Source organism: Myotis nattereri (genome assembly GCF_964212035.1).
Source record: "Myotis nattereri genome assembly, chromosome: 9".
Lineage (NCBI taxonomy): Eukaryota > Metazoa > Chordata > Mammalia > Chiroptera > Vespertilionidae > Myotis > Myotis nattereri.
In genome coordinates this window covers 38,416,018-38,434,000 of record NC_138084.1, presented here as the reverse complement: position 1 = coordinate 38,434,000, position 17,983 = coordinate 38,416,018, and the positions used below count along the sequence as shown (strand labels likewise).

At 48.8% G+C, this 17,983-nt stretch overlaps 1 protein-coding gene across 2 annotated transcripts in view; it reads left to right on the top strand.

Moving 5' to 3' along the window:
- PPFIBP2 (PPFIA binding protein 2) overlaps nucleotides 1-17,983 on the top strand; it is a gene marked incomplete at its 5' end in the record, with an annotated part of 95,789 nt that overhangs the window by 67,400 nt on the left and 10,406 nt on the right. Inside the window, 10 exons of one of the 2 annotated variants that reach the window (XM_081099125.1) lie at nucleotides 3,606-3,717; nucleotides 6,321-6,382; nucleotides 7,550-7,625; nucleotides 8,692-8,780; nucleotides 10,508-10,575; nucleotides 12,090-12,147; nucleotides 13,057-13,098; nucleotides 15,519-15,657; nucleotides 16,790-16,822; nucleotides 17,271-17,412. In XM_081099125.1, the coding sequence (XP_080955251.1) occupies nucleotides 3,606-3,717; nucleotides 6,321-6,382; nucleotides 7,550-7,625; nucleotides 8,692-8,780; nucleotides 10,508-10,575; nucleotides 12,090-12,147; nucleotides 13,057-13,098; nucleotides 15,519-15,657; nucleotides 16,790-16,822; nucleotides 17,271-17,412 (821 nt within the window). The remainder of the gene's footprint in view (nucleotides 1-3,605; nucleotides 3,718-6,320; nucleotides 6,383-7,549; nucleotides 7,626-8,691; nucleotides 8,781-10,507; nucleotides 10,576-12,089; nucleotides 12,148-13,056; nucleotides 13,099-15,518; nucleotides 15,658-16,789; nucleotides 16,823-17,270; nucleotides 17,413-17,983) is intronic. The other variant, XM_081099126.1, reaches the window with a different exon arrangement.

Genomic DNA, 17,983 nt, shown 5'->3' with positions numbered 1-17,983 from the left:
GAAGGGCTGGGGGGTGGCGTGTGGGGAAGGAAGCTCTCACAACCCTGGAACAGCTTTCCTGCTTGAAGAAAGCTGGGCAGGGCTGCCTCTAAGTGAGGAGCACACCTGCCATTTCCCTACGGTCTCTGTAGCGCCACCTACAGGTGTGGGTGCATGATCCCTGCAGGCATTTTCATTTTTACTACTTACTTGCATTTTCTTAAAGTCTAGTTTGTTCTTTGTTTTATCTTTTCCTGTAAGTTAACTTTTATGATTATTAAAAACAATAACATTCATTACAGAGAATTTTTAAACCAAAAAAAATAATAATAAAGGAATACGAAAATCACTCCTATGCCACCCAGCAGTTACCACTCTTAATATTTCCTCCAGGCGTTTCTCTGATTGGGTGTCTCTCTCTTGCTCTCTCAATTTCTGGTGTTGATCACTTATATACAATTTTATATCATGCTATTAAAAGAAAACTCTGGACACAATGCTATGTCGGTAGTCTATATAATATTCTATGGTCTGAGTATAGTATGAATGTAAAATAATCTGCTTAACCCTTTTACAGATGAGAACACTCAGGCATGGAGTGGGTAATTAACTTTGCCCAGTTCTCACAGTCAGTCAGTACCACCCCTAGGCAATCCAGACCCACTCAGCTACTGCTCTGTTTTTGTCTCATCGAACCCTTGTGCGCACCACGCTTCGCACTCACTGGCGGCAGGAGCCCTGTTTTCTCAAGTAGCTCAGAATCTTCCATCACAGTGCTCCCCCACGAGCCCTGTCCTGGTGAAACCTTTGAGGTCGTACATGCCACCTTCTCTTATGAATCCAAACAGCTCTTTGCTTGTTACATTTTCCAAGCCCTTTGCCTTGGCATGTAGACTTCACGATACCAAGAGTTATCTAATAACTACCAGGTGTGGAGCCCCTCCTACGTGCCAGAATGTACCAAGCCCCTTTTCTCATTGGATCCATGAAATAGCCTGGTGAGGCCCATTGATTTGTTACCCTCATTTTACTGGTAAGGAACCTGAGGCTCAGGGTGCCAAGGTGAGGTTTGGATCTGGATCTGTGTCATTTCAAAACTCATGCTCCCTTTCCTATACCATCCTGATTCTTTGCAGTAAAAGCCTTCACTGGTTTTAAAAGTTCTTTTGTTTTCTGTGTAAAGCTTTGGTCCCAAAAGGTGATTTATCTTCTAGTTCAGCTGAGTGGGATATGTTCGGGGTTTAATGAGGCCCCGCACTTGCTGGGATCAGTGCCTACGTCTGCCTGATTGGGTGGCTGAGGCAGTAGCATACTTGGTCCTCCTGGTCAAGTAGAGGCCCTGGGATATTGTTGACTCCCCAACTGTAGGAACAGGTACCACTCAAAGGATATCAGAGCACTTGCCATTTCTGGCCTCTTGTGTGGAAATTGGCACATGGGAGTTTGGGACCAGCCACTTTGTTTGTGGGGATTTAAGCAGATGACCTCACCCAGAGGCAGGCCTCCGATAGAAGAGACTTCATCGTGGCCTGGTTTGCCTCAGCAGGTCCACACCACCGATGTCTGCTGTGGGGCCCACAGACAAGCATCAGGCATCCAGATTCCTAGCAGGGACCAGCTCTCACCCTGTCTGCAAAGAAAGGGAGAAGTGGGCGTGGAGAGGTACAAGAGAGGCTTAGAGAATATTTTCCAAGAATAGTCTGACTCTTGTAGAAATGAGAGGCATTTGGATTGAGAATCTCAAGGGTAAGCTTTTCAGAAGCTGCTGTCACCATCCATCGTAAGCCCTTGAGCACCAAGGCCCTGAGTGAGCTATGGAAAGCAGCTGCCTGGCTGCGAGTCTCAGCAGGCAGTGTGGCACAGGGAGCTCAGCTCTCGGGCCTCTGGGTGAAAACCAGAGCACAGGATGGTGCTCCATAAAACCCTGCAGTAAATGAACCCCATCCCGTGCCACCTGGTTTCCTTATATGGTCACCTCTGTGCCACGGGAGGCGGTAGGGAAGGTTTATTCTGAAACCCTCGAGGTGGTCTCAGGGAGCCCTAGCCGTCTAAGAGGGGCTCTCATTTGTCCTGTTATCTTAGAAGCAGACCAGCTGTGGTGCATGGGGCCCTGGCTTTGGAGCAGGAGGGGATTACATCCCTGGCCTGGTCACTAACTGGCTCTGTGACTTGACCATTGGATCCTGCATGACTCCCAGTGTCTCTCCAGTGACATGCAGGGACATTGCTTCCTCCCATTGTTTCCCGTGGAGCTAAGGAAGGTTTGATGCAAGAAAGTGGCTAGCACAGGGGTCCACTCTGCATGTCCTGTGTCCTGAAGGGGTCCACTCCGAAGTCCTGTGTGGCTGAGGAGCCCCGGCAGGAGCCATGCTCACTTGGCCACTTGGAGTTGTTCAGAGATTAGTGTGGGCCTCTGTGAGAACAGACAGCACATTCCATAACCTTGAGGAATGAAGGCAGGGTGTGACTGGACTCCCACATGGGGAGGGGTGCAGCCAGAGTAGAAATCTTTGCTGTGTGGTTCGTTGCCTGGCTCAGGGGTCAGTTTGCAACCCCTTAGTTAATCTGCTCAAAGAACTAGCTAGTTATTCATAAGGAAGGAATAGGATGAGAGCAGCAACACTAGCATTTATTGAGCACCTACTATCTACTAGGCATGAGGCTAAATTGTTCTTAACCATTATCTTATTTAATCCTCTTTATAGCCTCAAGAGGTAAATGCCATTTCCCTCATTTTATAGATGAGCTAAGACTCAGAAAGGTTAACTTACTTGCCCAAGGTCACCCAATAGGAAGTGAGAGAATGTAAGTTTGTTTGACTCCAATGCCAATGTGTCTCTTGGGGTGGGACCTACACAATTATGATCTTCTAACGAGGATGGGAAAGCCTGGACCCAACCACACTACTGTTAGGTGTGAAGTGCAACATGCTATATGTAGTAGAGACATGGGAACCGCCCAGTGCAGCTGCCCATGTGTGTACATATATGAATGTGCTTAGCATACCTGAATTCTTGTACGTATGTATGTGTGGATGATCGTGCACAGGTGCCTGGAGGTTGGGCAGTCAGTGGCTGTGCACAAAGGGTGGCAGAGTGTTTGAGAAAGGCAACTCTTGGCTCACTCTTTGTCTATCAGTAGTGATTTGATTTCCACTGTATTTCCTAGATGGGGCAAAAAAAAAAAATGAAAATGCGTGCACTTATAACAGTGGTGTACCTACATACAGTTACCTACATGAGTATCTTGTGAGAAGGAAGACCACATCCAGAAAGAGAATATCCATTTCTGGACCAAGGGCAGCCCTCCCATTGCACACAGTCTCCGCTCAGTGGTGTTTGGACCACAGAGGGCAGGGGAGGGAAAGAGCCTGGTCAGGTAGGAGGATGCTGGAGAAGAGTAGGTGGACAGCCAGAGACAATCAGGGCCAAAATGACCAGAAAGAATGCGTTTATTGGTCAGAGCTCCACCTTGTGGAAAGGGCTGTGAGCACCTCTAATTGCTCATCTCTACTCCTAATTACCTAACCTGTCCTGGGAGCCATTGGCTCTGGACTCTGACTTGAGGCACTTCTTTACGGTTTGGTAGTCCCTCTGAACAGGGAGGGGTCCTCTGTTCTCTTCCAGGCCGAGGTGGCCCAGCTGCAGGAGCAGGTGGCCCTGAAAGATGCAGAAATTGAGCGTCTACACAGCCAGCTCTCCCGGACTGCAGCTCTCCACAGTGATCATGCAGAGAAAGGTAACTGGTTGACTGTGATAGCGCAGTTGCCCTTCGGTCCTGTGCCCCTGGGCATGTATGTCTATGGATGAGTATGTAAATGCCTGTGTGAGTAGGTGTGCTCATGTGCATGTATGTATACAAACATATCCAACTGAAGGGATGCATGTGTGTGTCTGCATGACTGGGCCTCTAAACCCAGTTCTATCATGGAATCATTGCCACGAACCCCTCCCCTGCCCAGAAGACGGCTCCGAAGGCTTTCCTCACATGCGTTCTGACCATTAAAGCTCTGTGTGGCCACCTCTGGAGCTTTAGAGATTCACTTGATTGAAAAGACTTGTTTTTGTGTCATCACCAAAGGGAAGGCTTTAGCAGTTCATTCAGTCATTTAATGGATTCCTGTGGTATTCGTTGAAGGCCCCGAATTTACAGAAACAAATTAGTTATTGCCCATCCTTTAGATCTCAACTTAAATGTGACCTCTCAGAAAGATCTTTCCTGCCCTGGCCAGTTTTGCTCAGTGGTTATAGTGTCGTCCCATGGACCAAAGGGTCACAGGTTCAATTCCCAGTCAAGGGCATGGTCGTAAGTTTCAGGTTCCCCAGCCCTGGTGGACGTGCATGCAGGAGGCAACCAATTGATGTGTCTCTCTCACATTGATGTTTCTCTCCTTCCTCCCTTCCAGCCTCTCTAGAAAGCAATAGAAACCTTTCCTGGCCACTCTACCTCATAGAGATGCCCCCAATCCTACTTTTCTCTAAGTCAGTGTTCTCCCCCCCCCCCCATAGCATTTATTATAACTTGTCAACGTTGTATTTTGGGGGTTCTCTTTGTATAACCTGTTGTCCTCTCTCTGGGGCAGAGACTGTGTCTAAGTTTTCTTTAAGACATTTCCACATACCAATGGTAGGCTCCTAAGTAATATTTATTGCATAAATGAAAGGATGGTGAATGGTCCCTGAGGAGTTCAAGTCTTGGTGGTAAATCCTCTTAACACATACTTAGTATTTATGGATATTTTGCCTTGTATACAAAATGCTTGACATCTTCCAACTTTTTCTCTTAGCTCAGGTCGCAGAGTAATGCTGGGGGAGATCATGTAGCAGGGTAGATTGATCCTATTACCTAGTCTCATCTCAGTCTCAGCACTGCTTAGCTCAGATCGCTGCTGGGGTGGTGAAGCCACGTGGCCATGAAACAGTAGCTTAGGCTAGAGAAAATTAGCCACCAATATGCTAATCCCTTCCTCAGCTTTTCTTTTCCCAAACCATTAAGTGTATGTGTCACCCACCATCAAGCCTAATGTAGAGACTGGATCTGCCTAAGATAACCTAGATTATCTGTGATGTTAAACCAGGACAGAAAGCTCCCTGGTCCATGACTTCTAGACCAGGCAGCCTTTCCCCAAAGCCCCATGTTACTCCACAGTCCATGCCTTCCAAGCCCTGCCCCATTCTATCATCAGTTGCCTCCTGGAGTTGGTCCTTCGGTCACTTGCTCCCCAAAGCATCAAGGTTTGCCAGTCTTCATGTGGAACTCACTGCTCTCTCCACATGCCAGGCTGCAGAGCTGATCTTCAGCTGCCAAGAGCCTAAGATAATGGGCAAGCACTCTATACTTTGCTCTGAAAATGGATCCCTACAGCTATTTATACAAAGTCCATAAATCTGTTCTTCCTGTTCTTGTTGGATGTAGCAAGCATCCTGAAAGCAAATGGGGTGCCTGTACTGTGGTTCCCTGGTCTCCTGTACTTTTCTTATATAGACATCCCTATTCTCTTTGCAGTACCCTATATCAGGTGTATCCTTGTTTGGAAAAATCTAACTATGTGCCAATTCCTAGCCCTCCAAATATTTGGCAGAACCACCTCTAACTCCTTCAGGCATTGGCATTTGACCTGGCTCTCCAGACTAGCCTGGGAAGAAGTCAAGAGAGTCCCTGTTGGTTCCGAAGTAAGAGAAGGCCATGAATTATCCACCACAGACTGAAATAGATCCCTCGGCCCATAGGGAAGTTCTATAGATGTATGATGAAATAGGATTGTCTTACTTAACAGTAGAGTTCGTTTTAATATATGCAAAGATGTGTCTAAACATGTTCGTCAATTCTGACTATACCATTTTATAAACTAAGTCAAGTAATCAACTCTTTTACATAGTCTTTCTTTTCCAGTCTCCATTCAACTATAGACATTTCCCCCCTGCCCCTTATTTTAAATTCTCTGCTACAATCCGTGGGACTGTCTGATTTTCTTTAAAACTAGCTGCAGTCCAGGCACATGCCTCATAAAAGATAAATGTCTATATTCTTGTGAGATGTTGGTTGTGAAAGATTTTTCTCTGTGTCATCTTTGAGTAAATGGCATTTTGTTCCCCCCCACAAATGTCTATAAAGAGAAGACAAAATGATAGGTTCATTCATTTATTAGTCTGACAAATACTTAATGAGACTGAAGTGTATGCCAGACACCATTATGGGCTCTTTAAAAACTAAAGAAGCCCATGCGCAGTTTATTCACATGGAAACTCCTCAAGTTTTCACTTGAGAAGCATCTTAGCATGTGGAGATAGCTGCCTGCATTTACAGAAATAATTCTTTCCACATCTAAATTCTTCTTTTAGACCAAGAAATTCAACGTCTGAAAATTGGGATGGAAACTTTGCTTATTGCCAATGAAGATAAGGTAAGATGGTCATTGGGCAACCATCTTTTCCCTCCTGACATCCCTGGCTCTATTGATCTCTGCTGGTCTCTGATATTTTGGGCATGGCCATACCCATCAGGTCATTGACTCAGCGATGTGTTGGGAGAATGGCTGTGCTTCTCAGACACTAGACCTCAGCCACCTGTTTTTGGCTTTGATGTATGGGAACTTTGCCTAAATGGACTCTCCCAAAGGCAGATTAAAGCCAAGCCTATTCATGCTGGTGTGGAGAAAAAATACCTCTGTGGTTACTGCCAATGTCGTAGCTGCTGCTTAGACTCCTAGCTAAACTCCAGATCAATCCACCCACCTCCCACATTCATGATCCAGCGACTGACCCAACACGGAGACACTAGGCAGCATGCAGTGCTGTTTGTCCTGCTGTCTTATATTCTTCACGTGCAATTCCCGCATAATCATAAATTAAACACCTCTGTAACCTGGCACAAACATCAGCTTGGAGGATCACACCCCTGTATTTTACAGATGAGGAAACAGACTCACAGTACTTTAGTTTTGCCCAAGGTCAGGTAACAGTAGGTGGCAGGGCTAGAGTTTATACCCAAGTTCATCTTAACTGCAGAACCTGCGTGGCCTCCCAAGTCCCTAGGCCTTTGCTGAAAGAAACAATCCCCTGGGGATGTCCTCTGTTGTGTAAGGAACCTCAGACTCCTAAGGAACAGGCAAGGACATTGGGATAAATAGACAGTTTTATTGTAGTCGTGTGTGTGTGTTGGGGCGGGGGGGGGGGGGGGGGGAGGAAAGGCGGGGGATATCTCCAGTGAACAACACTTGGGCCAGGAGGCAGATTTGAATGGTTACCTTAGGAGAGCGGGGGGACAGAGAACTTCCTGCTTCTGGAACTGTTTCAGCCCCTCAAAGTCTGTGTCAAGAAGGGTCTGTCTTATGGTTGGAGATTGGACTCAGCCTTCAGGGAGAGGCATGAGTGGCTGCAGCCTTCTGGGAGGCAGACCACAGAGAACCTGGCTCTGGGGAGGGGCCTGGACACTGTGTTGAATGCTTCTCAGGTTCCCCATGGCACCTCCTCTCAGTGGGCGCAGCACATAGCCTGGGCCCGGAAAGGAGCTCCCGAGGTGCCAGTGCTGGCGCTTACATGCTTACATGTCTGCCCTCGCACTGCTGCAGGACCGCCGGATTGAGGAGCTCGCGGGGCTGTTAAACCAGTACCGAAGGGTGAAGGAGATCGTGCTGGCAGCGCAAGGTAAGAGCCCCATTTTCTCCCAGAGGTATTCCAGCTGTGGGGTTACATCCAGGGGCAGTCCCGCCAGAAGATTCTTCATCTTCATTTGGGGACGACCCTCCGCTGGAGAATGGAACCGGTTAGACTGTCCTAAATTGCAGGAAATGGGCAGCTGTGAAGATTTCCAGAAATTTTGTCAAATGGCACTCAGTTCAGAACTCTCAGGGATTGTCCAGATCACCAAGAAAATGCAGCCTTCAAATTGAGCCCCTGAGAATCCCACCCTGGGAGGATCTCCTGCATCTCCCCAGGCTTCCCCTGGGAGAGTCAATGAGGGGAGGGCAACCTGGATCAGAAATCATCTCATTGGGGATGAGAGCTTGTCCACCTCCCGGAGAATGTGAAACTCTCTCAGAGGACGCCCAGGGCTTGGTTCCCACAGGAAGTCACAGGGCAGAGAGAGCTGTTTGCATTTCATATTTGCTGCCCAGACTTAATGCAACGTGCAGGCAGCATTCGTGTTCTTATGGGCACAGTGGGGCATGTGCCAGGCTGTCCTCTTTGCTCACACCATTGACCTGGGCTCCCATCACAGATCCCAAGGAAGCAGCTGTTTCATAGGAGAGGGCTGCTTGGAGGATATTCAGGAATCTCTGATTCCGGCTGAGCTGCTGCTTCATCTTAGGAACAAACTGGGTTGTGGCTGACTGGTTACCACCTTGCCCACCCCCCTCACCCCATTCCCACATATATGTCACTGCTGTTTACGTTTTCTGTAATCCTTGGAGACCTTGGGTCAAGTCACTCTCAGAATCTGATTGCCTGGGCCAAGGAGTGAGAAGGTTGGAGAGGGATACTGCGAAGTGACTTCTCTCTGTTCCACACAGGAGCTTTGACCTTGAGATGACCCTCTTGGCAGCCCATGCTCAGATGCCCCAAAGAATCTTCCAAATCATGCTCTTAATGCTCCTCTGTATATTTCTTAGTCTTTCTTGGTGAAGGAAAAAAGTGTTAGGATTGTGTGGTGCAGTTATAATTTCTGTACAAAAGACACTATGTGATCATCTTTTTTGCATTGATCTCCCAGGGCCTTCAGAAAGAAATCTCTCAATCAATGAAGAAGAGCTGGAGGGAAGTTTCAGAAAGTGGAGCACTGCAAATAAAGGCCCCGAAGAGGTGCTGTTTCCATCTGGAATGTGGCGTTTCAGCAGTTCCCAAGGGCTTACCCTGAGCACAGGGGGGATCTAGGCAGGCACCTGTCAGGTGTAAATCTTGACAGGTGAAAATTGAAATCAGTGGAGCCCCAGAGGCCTTGGGGAGAACCCCGTGGGCAGCCAGGGGCCCAGGCACAGGCCTGTGTTTGCTTGGGAGGCACAGCACAGTGGATACTGGACATTCAAGGGTAGGAATTTTTTTTAAATTCAGTTCCTCGTCTTTTTGTATTTCCTTTCTGGAGTGTAAGCATAGTCCAAAAATGTTGTTGCTTTTACTTACCCATCTGTTTCTCCAGAGTCTGCAACAATGCCTGCAACAATGCAACCCAGTAGAATTCAACAAGTATTTGTTGAATAAATGAACATGTCTTGCTCATTTAGAGGAGCAGCTGCCAGTTTTGAAGTCCTACATCCCTACTTCACAGACGTCCCCTGGGGACCCAAAAACCAGCATAGAGATGTTCTTTCTCCTCTTTTCCTTGTTTAAAATCTGCCCCTATTATGTGAATCTCTGTAGACTTAGGATCAACACAAATAAGCACACAGGTAGAGAAAGGGCTTCAACCTAGGATCTTAAAAAGTTCAAGAATCTCCAGAACAGCCACACTGAAGAGGACCTTAGTGGTCCAGCTCAATGCTTTTAATGCAGGAAAGTGTAAAGCGTCACCCAGTGACCCAGTTACCTAGTCAAAGCAAGCGTGCCGGACTGCTGGCGGTAAGACAACAGCAGCAACGGATACGTGCTCAGTACCTCTGAGTGTCACTGTGATGAGCACTGTGTGTGGCTCGCCTCATCTACTCCACAGCAAGGAGATGGCAGAACCTTGACTTAAAGCCCGGTTTATCTGACCAAAAAGGCCAGGCTTTACCAACGGTACTGTAATATCAGGCCCTTCCTGTAGTAGACCAAAAAGACACTGAGCTCTAGAGAAAGGAGGTGGTCTTTGCAGTCAGTCTGTCCTTATACACCATTAGCTCATGTCCATGCCACCTGTGACGCTCTTTCCTCTCTTGGTGAGCTCACACTCAGTTCTTAAGATTCAGCTCAAGTTGTCTTCCTCCAAAGCCTTCCTAACCTTCCCACCGGTGAGAGGGAGCCCCTCCCTCTCCTCTAACCCCATGTTATGTTGTAGGAATTGGTGCCACAAGGACATGTTGCATTGATCTGTCATCCTAAATAACTTGTCTGCCACCCTGATGTGAGGAGTGCTGGCCTTATGACGAGCACAGGGCCTGGCAGGTAGTAGATGTTGCTCATGCTTGTTGAGTGACTCTATCACTAGCAGAGTTGCTCATTGCAAGCAACAGAAATCTACTCTGGCTAACCTTGGCCTAAAAGGAATGTTCTTGAAAGGGCTCATTGAATAAAAGGAAAAGCTGAAGGACCAAGCTCTGAAAGGGCAGGAGCAGCCAGAGCCTTTGGGATTCAAGTCTCGGGCCTCTCTTGTCGGGGCTCTGCTCCCAGGATGTGAACTTTGGCCCAGGAAGGAGAGGCAGGTTGGCCTGGGTTGTTTCTTACACCCACCTCCTTGGTATCTTGAAAGAGCAAAGCACCAGAATTGACGGAGCCACCATGGTTGTACCGAGGGAAAGAACTATAACTCCCCAAGAGAAATCATCAAAGAAGGGGAAAGGGTGGTTTCCAAATAGCAGCTGTCCTCTATGATGACTCATCTCTTTCTGGTGCAGATGCCTCCAAGATGTAGCTCTCCTGTGGTGGGGCCACCTCCACTTCCACAGAAATCACTGGAAACCAGGTAGGAGGCTCAAGCTGTGACCTCAGGCCCCACTTGGGGCTCCTAACATGGCGGGGACTGGCCATGCATTGTGGGCATGACCACCATGTCCTGGGAACACCTGCCCTTCCACCATCATGACAGCAATCCAGGCCCTCGCAGTGGCCGTAACGGGACCAACACCAGGGAGAATAGCAAGCCATGCCTATCAGCCCTTGCCACAGAGGGGCTTCCCTTCCCCCAGGCTGAGGGTCTGGGTCACTGTCAATGAGAAAAGACCTGGCCAGGGGTTAGATCCTCAGAGGAGAGGTGGCTGCACCTCATCTGGGCCCTCCAGTGGCTCATCAGAGCAGAGAACATTTCATGATGTGCGCCTGTCATTTTTGTCAGGCCCCCTGGAATGTCTTTCCCACTCTCAAGGGGACTCTAACCCTATGACAAGCCATGCTCTCTAGGGAAGGCCATTTCTCCTGCAGGGAAGCTTGTCCAATTGCTTTGGCAAAGCGTTACATAGCAATGCACTTATAATCGGCTGGCCTGTGGGTCAGTCGGCTGTCATCTGTCTGGTTCCCTCTAAAATGAACCTATTTCTAGTTCTCTATGTCAGCTCTTTAGAACACGTTTCCAAGTAATGGAGATACAGAGCTTCACTGCCAAGAGCAGGCTGTCTGTCAGCCAAGGTGTCTGGAGACAATGGCCACAAGCATGATAGAAGCTTCCCCAGATGGGCACTGAGTCTCCAGAGCTTGTACTCTCAGAAACCCACTTTCCATTCCCCCTGAGTCTCTTAGCCCCAGAACAAACAGTGGTGTCAAAGAGGGTAACCAGCCAGTCCTTAGTTTAGTAGAATAAGAAATTTGGTTTATGAGTTCACTCGGGAGAAAGTAACTCACACTGACCAGACTCACAAGAGACTAATGTACAAGAGATGCTGACTTCTTCATATGAACTGAGAAATACTACTGCCAGGGAGAGACTTGTCACAAGGTAACCCTTGTGACCACAGTGGTGTTGCTTCTCTCTCCAATTGGTGCCCTTCTCTGTAAAGTAGCCCCTGTAAAAGCAAATTATTCTGAGCAGACTGGAAAACTCTAGCAGGTCATGCTTTGGAAGTGGGGATGGCTGATTTGCTTATCTCTACTCTAAAGTAATTCTTCCCCCCGGGTTACTCTTAGGCTCAGACAGGGCAGTATTGGCACCTTCCCTCTCTTTGAGTCTGTTGACTTTGGTCTTTTATGACCACAAAACAGCTCACAATGAAACAACAGAATGGAATGTTTTTGAGGAATGCCAAGGACTTTTGATTTGGATTTAAGCAATGCTTTCAGGCCTTCACCAACACATTGTCCCACCAGACTATCCCTGAGATGGGCCAGTCTCATCTTAAGTGCAATCATTATGATGAGAGGGTGGCTTTTTCCTGACCTTGACCCTAAGCCCAAGACAGACTACTGGTTAAACATTTGGAATGTTCTCTGCATGAATGATACTATGTACCTCCTTCTCCAGCAACTCTTTCTTACCTGTTTTTCCAGGGCTCAGAAAAAACTCTCCTGTAGTCTAGAAGACTTGAGAAGTGAACCTGTGGATAAGGTCAGCCCATCAGACTCTCCATAAGACTCCTGAGCTACTTCTCTGTGCCCAGCACAGTGCTGGGACACAGGCGAGGTCCCGGTCCCCGCCTTGTAGGGCCTTTTATAAAGTTAATGGGGTGGCAGGAATTATGGGAATATCTTGAGAAAACCAGTCAGGTGTGGTCCAAGGCATCCTAGCGGCCAGGTAAGCCAGGAAATGCTGCCTGGAGTTGATGAGAAAAGTTTACCAAGTGGACAGAGGCAGGTTTTGGGAAATGGGGCGTATATCAAACCCCAGAAGACCTTGAATTACTGGCCCGGTATCCTCAAGGCACCCTGTGTATTGCAGATTCTAAATGAAGTGATCTGGATAAAGGAGACACTCCCAGGAGTGAGCTACAGGATCATTTAGAAGATTGTAGAGAAAGCGTTTGTAAGAGTCTGGGAAGATGAGAAGGGCTCTGTGGCCCTTTATGAGGGTAGCCCTTGACCATGTGGGTAAACCCTGAACTGGAGGAGAGTGTCACAGTGAGGACATTGGAGACCAGGGGGTCCCGCCCTGATAGAGCATCTTCCCTGAGCCCCACCGCCCAGGATCCTGTGGTCTCCTGAAGTGCACCAGCCTCCCTGGTGATGCCGTGGAAAACCATAGAGGGTAAAGGTGGCAGGAGGCACAGGCCCTCAGTAGCTTTGCTCCCATGATCCTCTGCCTCTTGCTTCTCCGGGTCAGATGCTGGCAGCTGCCCAGGACATCTGTCTATGTGGTTGGTCAGTGATTCCTGTTTCCTGCCATGGAGGATGGTTACCTGGCATAACAATAGGGAGGGAGGGGATGAGCCTTGCAGATTCAAGCCAGTCCTGAGTTATTTGTGACTAACACAGCTCTCTTTTTCTCCACGTAATTGAAATCCTCCTTGTCATTCCATAGTGTGTCAACGGGAACAAACTATCCCTGGTGGGAGAACCCAAGGTACGTTAAATGCATGTCCCTCTCACCTGAATGTGGCTGTATTGCTTGCTAGAGTGTTTTCATTTAGCAAGTTACAGCTTTTGTAACCTTAAAATGTGTCAACTCTAAAGGGTGAGAGGATGAGAGAAAAGACATTTCCCATTTTCTTTGTACTTGCACCCCGCTGTCTTGTGTGCTTTCACCTCCATTATCTGTGGGGTAGGGTTTCCTATATCTTCTCCATTTTATAGGCTCAGAGAAATTCACCTTCAGCCAGGCAGCGGAGATGCGATTACTGGAAAGGGGATATGGTCTCAGCACACAACTAGAGGAGGGTGACAGCTTTCACTCTTTCTGTGCTGATATGCCATGGTTAAACACCCAGGCGTCCGTTCAGCCACAGCGGCCTCTAACGTTGGTGACTGAGCGCTCATTACACTGTAAGACGCACTGTGTTCTTTTCTAGCTCTGTCTCTGACATACATCTGCTGGGCTTCCCTAGAATGCCATCGCTGATCCCGGCTCCCCCTCTGGAGCCCTGCTCCTGACAGCTCTAGAATATAAGCCCCTCGGGCCCGCTCTGAGCTAAACATCCTCTTCTCATGTGCACAGAGCACAAACCTTTGGCATCCCTGTTCAGTCTCCTGGGATCAGCACCGTTTCCTCAGTGTCTCCTCCAGCTGTGCTCTGGACCACACTTGAGCGTGACATTCCTCGTGGGGTCTGTCCTGTGCCCTCCCATCCAGTCCCTGGTAGTACTGCTGTCACTCCAGGCCCTGGCACACGACCTTTTCAGTGCCTCTGTTTACGGGCTCTGAGGCGGGAACTGTTATTCTCTATTTAGAAATGATCAAAGGTTCTGAGAGGCTAAGAGAAAGGGCTCTGCCTAGGTTGGTCTGACTCAACGCCCAGGCTCCTCCCATTCAATGTGCTGCCTCTGTGCTGGGCAGTCAGTTACATGCTGCTCCCTGGCTGGGAGTTCATTCCCCCATAACCAGGCTTACTCTTCTTGGAGACCAGGGAAGCCACCTGATTCAAGCATTTCTGTTCCCCCTGCATCCCATCCTGACCTTGCACAACCTTCACTCACAGTGAGTCCTTCCTTCACAGCTTTTCTTCTTGGCTAAACAGAGCTAAGGGCCCTTTCTATCGCCTTCAGCTCTTTCTCACTCATCTGGGCCACCTTGGAAGCCCATTCCTTGGGTTAGATCCATGCGCTCTTCATATCTCAGCTCCTCAGCAAGCTCCCAGAGCAGCCCACGTCAATGGCCTCGGTTGCCTCTGCCCTTCTTAGGAGGGCGTGAGTGTTGACGCAACCAGAAGTCTGTTTTGAGCACTCCCCGCCCCCCCCCCCCCACTCCCATTTTTCCTGTATATTATGGAACTTGGAGTCAGGCGCTTCAGTTTTCTAAATTGGTTGAATTCTGCCTTTCCCACAGTCAGAAAAAAATACAGACTTCCAGGGTACAGTCCCAGGGGGGCTGATTCATGGGACCAGGTTGCAACGTGGGGATTTATATGTTTTTTACACGTGCCCCAGGTGATGGGGAGGCAGCCAGTCCCATTGCTTGTCTGACTCGTCCGTTTTGAAATCGATTTTGTCTTTCATGTTACATTTCTTCTGAGTCTAAGTGATTCACAGTTGACTCCCTTGGTAATGTTGCTTCAACTTTTCTTTTTCTTTTATTCTCACTCAAATGCATTGCACTATGTTTCCCTCATGTTTATGAATTTAGTGGCCATTATATCTTTCTTGACCAAATAAGTCCAATTTTTCTTTCCCTCCTAATCAGCTGTTTCTTTGGGGCACTTCCTATGGCCAGGCCCATTGCACGGGGGCTACACCTCATGCAGACCATGATCCCGAGTTCCTAGGGGACTCTGTGTTGGCATGTAGCCCTCTTGCTCATTTTCTGTGGTCATCTCCCCTGAGTGCCGTGTACCTTCTCTCTTTGCCTTAATCTGGTATTTTCAAAATTAATATTTTCATAATATAGAATTATTAACATATATAGGTGTAATATATTATCATACTAGGTGTAATATATATTAGTTATTATATAATAAAGCAACAGCTTTTAATATAATTCTGATTTATTTATTCAAAGGGCTCAAAGGGTAATTTATAACTGTTGATTCATTGAGCCTCTGAGCACTACACCAAGTGGAAAGGCCTCCTTTGCATCTCTCCTCCGCTTCCTGCTTAGTCAGTTGCAGTCAGCCCTGCATTTGGGCATTCCTCCAGCCTGTCCCACTGTGTGGCCTCGGAACTCTGGTCCCCTCTCCCGGCCTGCACTGACTGACCTCTGAGGGGTCTCTGAGTCAGCTGGAGTGAAGTTGACTCCTGGAGAATAGGGTGTTGTCCCTGCAGCCCCGGGGTTTCCTAGTGGGGTCTGAGTCTGAGACTAACGGCTAATTCAACATCTCTCTCCTTCCAATAGGACAGCACTTTCCTGGCGGAGCACAAATACCCCACGTTACCTGGGAAGCTTCCAGGAGCCATGCCCAATGGAGACGCTACCAAATCTACTCCCACCACCCCCAAGCTTGACCCCACAGGCAACAGCCTGCGCAGGCTGAGTGAGTGTCCAGGCTTCGGCACCTCCAGTCGGTGCACGAGATCCTGTGCCATCACGGCAGCCCGCAGCTGGAGAATGAGGCGGGTGGGCAAATGGGACGAGTCAGACCACTTCCAGAGACTCTGGCTCCCTGTCTGGGCACAACGTTTCCTTCAGTAAACATCTTAGAGCCCAGAAAACCAGGGTGTGCACCCACCCTTTTTTTCCAGCTGTAATTACTCCAGCCCTATCTCTCCCATTCCTCCTCTCTTGAACCTCTCCCTGCCCTTCCCATCATTCCTCCTCTCCCTCCTTCTGAGACTCCCCACTCCACCCTTCCTGTCCCTGCTCTGCCTCCTCTGTCCCCCTGACCTCCCCTTTCCTGTCTCTCCTTCCTCTCTGCAGCCTCTCTATTTCCAGTAGGATGGTATTATGGGCTCTCCCGAGGGAGAGCTTTTCCTTAGAGAAATGGAATCAGAGGCCAGTGGGCAAGGATGCCAGTGCGCAGATAGCCGTTGGATGCTTAGGACCCGAAACCGTGGAGGTCTCTGCTGCTTTTCATGCAGAAGAGGCCATCTTTCCCCCACAGCATCGCATATCCATGGGGCCCGGGAGGGAATATTCAGGTCCTGGCAGAGCTCTCCTACCCCTGACTCCTCATCCCTGGCTATTCCCTGTGCCAGCCCTTGTACTGGCATCTGTCCTTGGCCAGTTTTGCCTCTAGCTGCAGGAGCTCCAGATAAGCCCTTGAGTGAGTATGTCCTGGTGACGCTCAGACTTGGACTTGCGGTGGCTTTGGACATTCTAGTCTGACGGAGTCCTGGCACCTGCACAAGCTTTGTGGGGCCCGGTGTATTCAGCCCTGCCACTCTTCCTCCCTCTCCCTACCTGTGGATACCTCACCTGCCAGGAAGTGGCTCCAGGGGTGTCCAGTCCCCTCACCTGAAGCCTCCTCTCACAGCACTGTCCCTGTGTGCCGAGCTTAGTCACCATTCCTCCCCTTCCTTCCTCGTTGGGATTATTTTTCTTCCTGTTTGAGTTTTTCTCTCTTGCTCGATGACTTTTATTTCTTTGCTTCCCTATAACTCTGGTGGGCTGGACTTGGGCCTCTGTTGCTTCCTCATGTGGCTTCTCTGCTTCTTGGTTGGCTGGAGATCGTGGCCGGAGTGTCAGTGCCCCCGTATTAGGTACTGTACCCTTCCAGGTGAGGTGGAGCGTGACATGCCCTGCTTCCCTACCCTAACCGTCCCTCTGAGCATGCAGCCAGGTACCCCTCCTGCCTGCATTCCCCAATCTCCCTTGGGAAAAAGAAAGCACCCTCCTTGTTGGAGTTACCTGCAAGTATTTGGGTTTTGTTGGAGTTACCTACAAGTATTTGGACCCCAAACCCTTAGAATTTGAAGGCATTAGCTCATCCAGATTTGAATCCTAAACCTAAGTCGTTCGAGAGAAACCTGGAGTGTGCTCGAGCCTCCTACTGAGGTCTTGGTGTAAAGCTCTGCCCTGAAGGCAGAGCTGGGCAGACTCTTCCCAATGCCCACGGCCCACGGGAGGATATCCAGGCCTGGGGGAGAAGTTTCTGAAGGTCATGGCCCTTCCTCTCATTCACACATCATCACATTCTTTCAATCTCAGGAGACACAGAAAGCGGTTGGGATGATACTGTTATGGCCAATGACTTCTCATCCACGTCATCTGGTACTGAGTCGGGTCCCCAGTCTCCCCTGACACCAGATGGTAAACGGAGTCCCAAAGGCATCAAGAAATTCTGGGGAAAGTAAGTTGGTGGTGATTGTAATTATATTGCTTGGGATTAATATTCTTCTTGACTGGGCAAAGAGCCTACGTAAACCTCTGTGTAATTAAATATTAGGAAAGCAGTGAAAATAGAGTGCTCCAAGAATTTGAGTGACTTCTTTTAGGGCCCAGAGAAAGAACTGTGAAAGACATCCATTAAATATAGCCAGTTACCTTACATGCCATTCATTCCAGGCGCCCACCCATTCCACACACCCTGAGCACATTCTCTGCAGCTCAGCCACATGTGCTTTGGGAGAGACACATGAGACCACTTGCTTCCTTTTTAGAGGTCAGTCTGTGTCTTAAGACATCTTTGAAGATAGGAAGCTGACTACTTGCTGGCCCAACTGACCCAGTCTGTGAAATGAGGCAGAAACCAGCACCAACCTCCACTTTTACTCCCAAAGGGAGGGGCCCAAATCCCAGAGGCAGGGTTAGAATTGAGGCTTGGGTCTGGCCAAGGAGCTATCACAGGCCATGATCCTTGGCCTCTGGGGAGGCACCGGGAAGCAGTGCCATTGAGTCCTGGGTCTGGCTTGTGTGGGCCG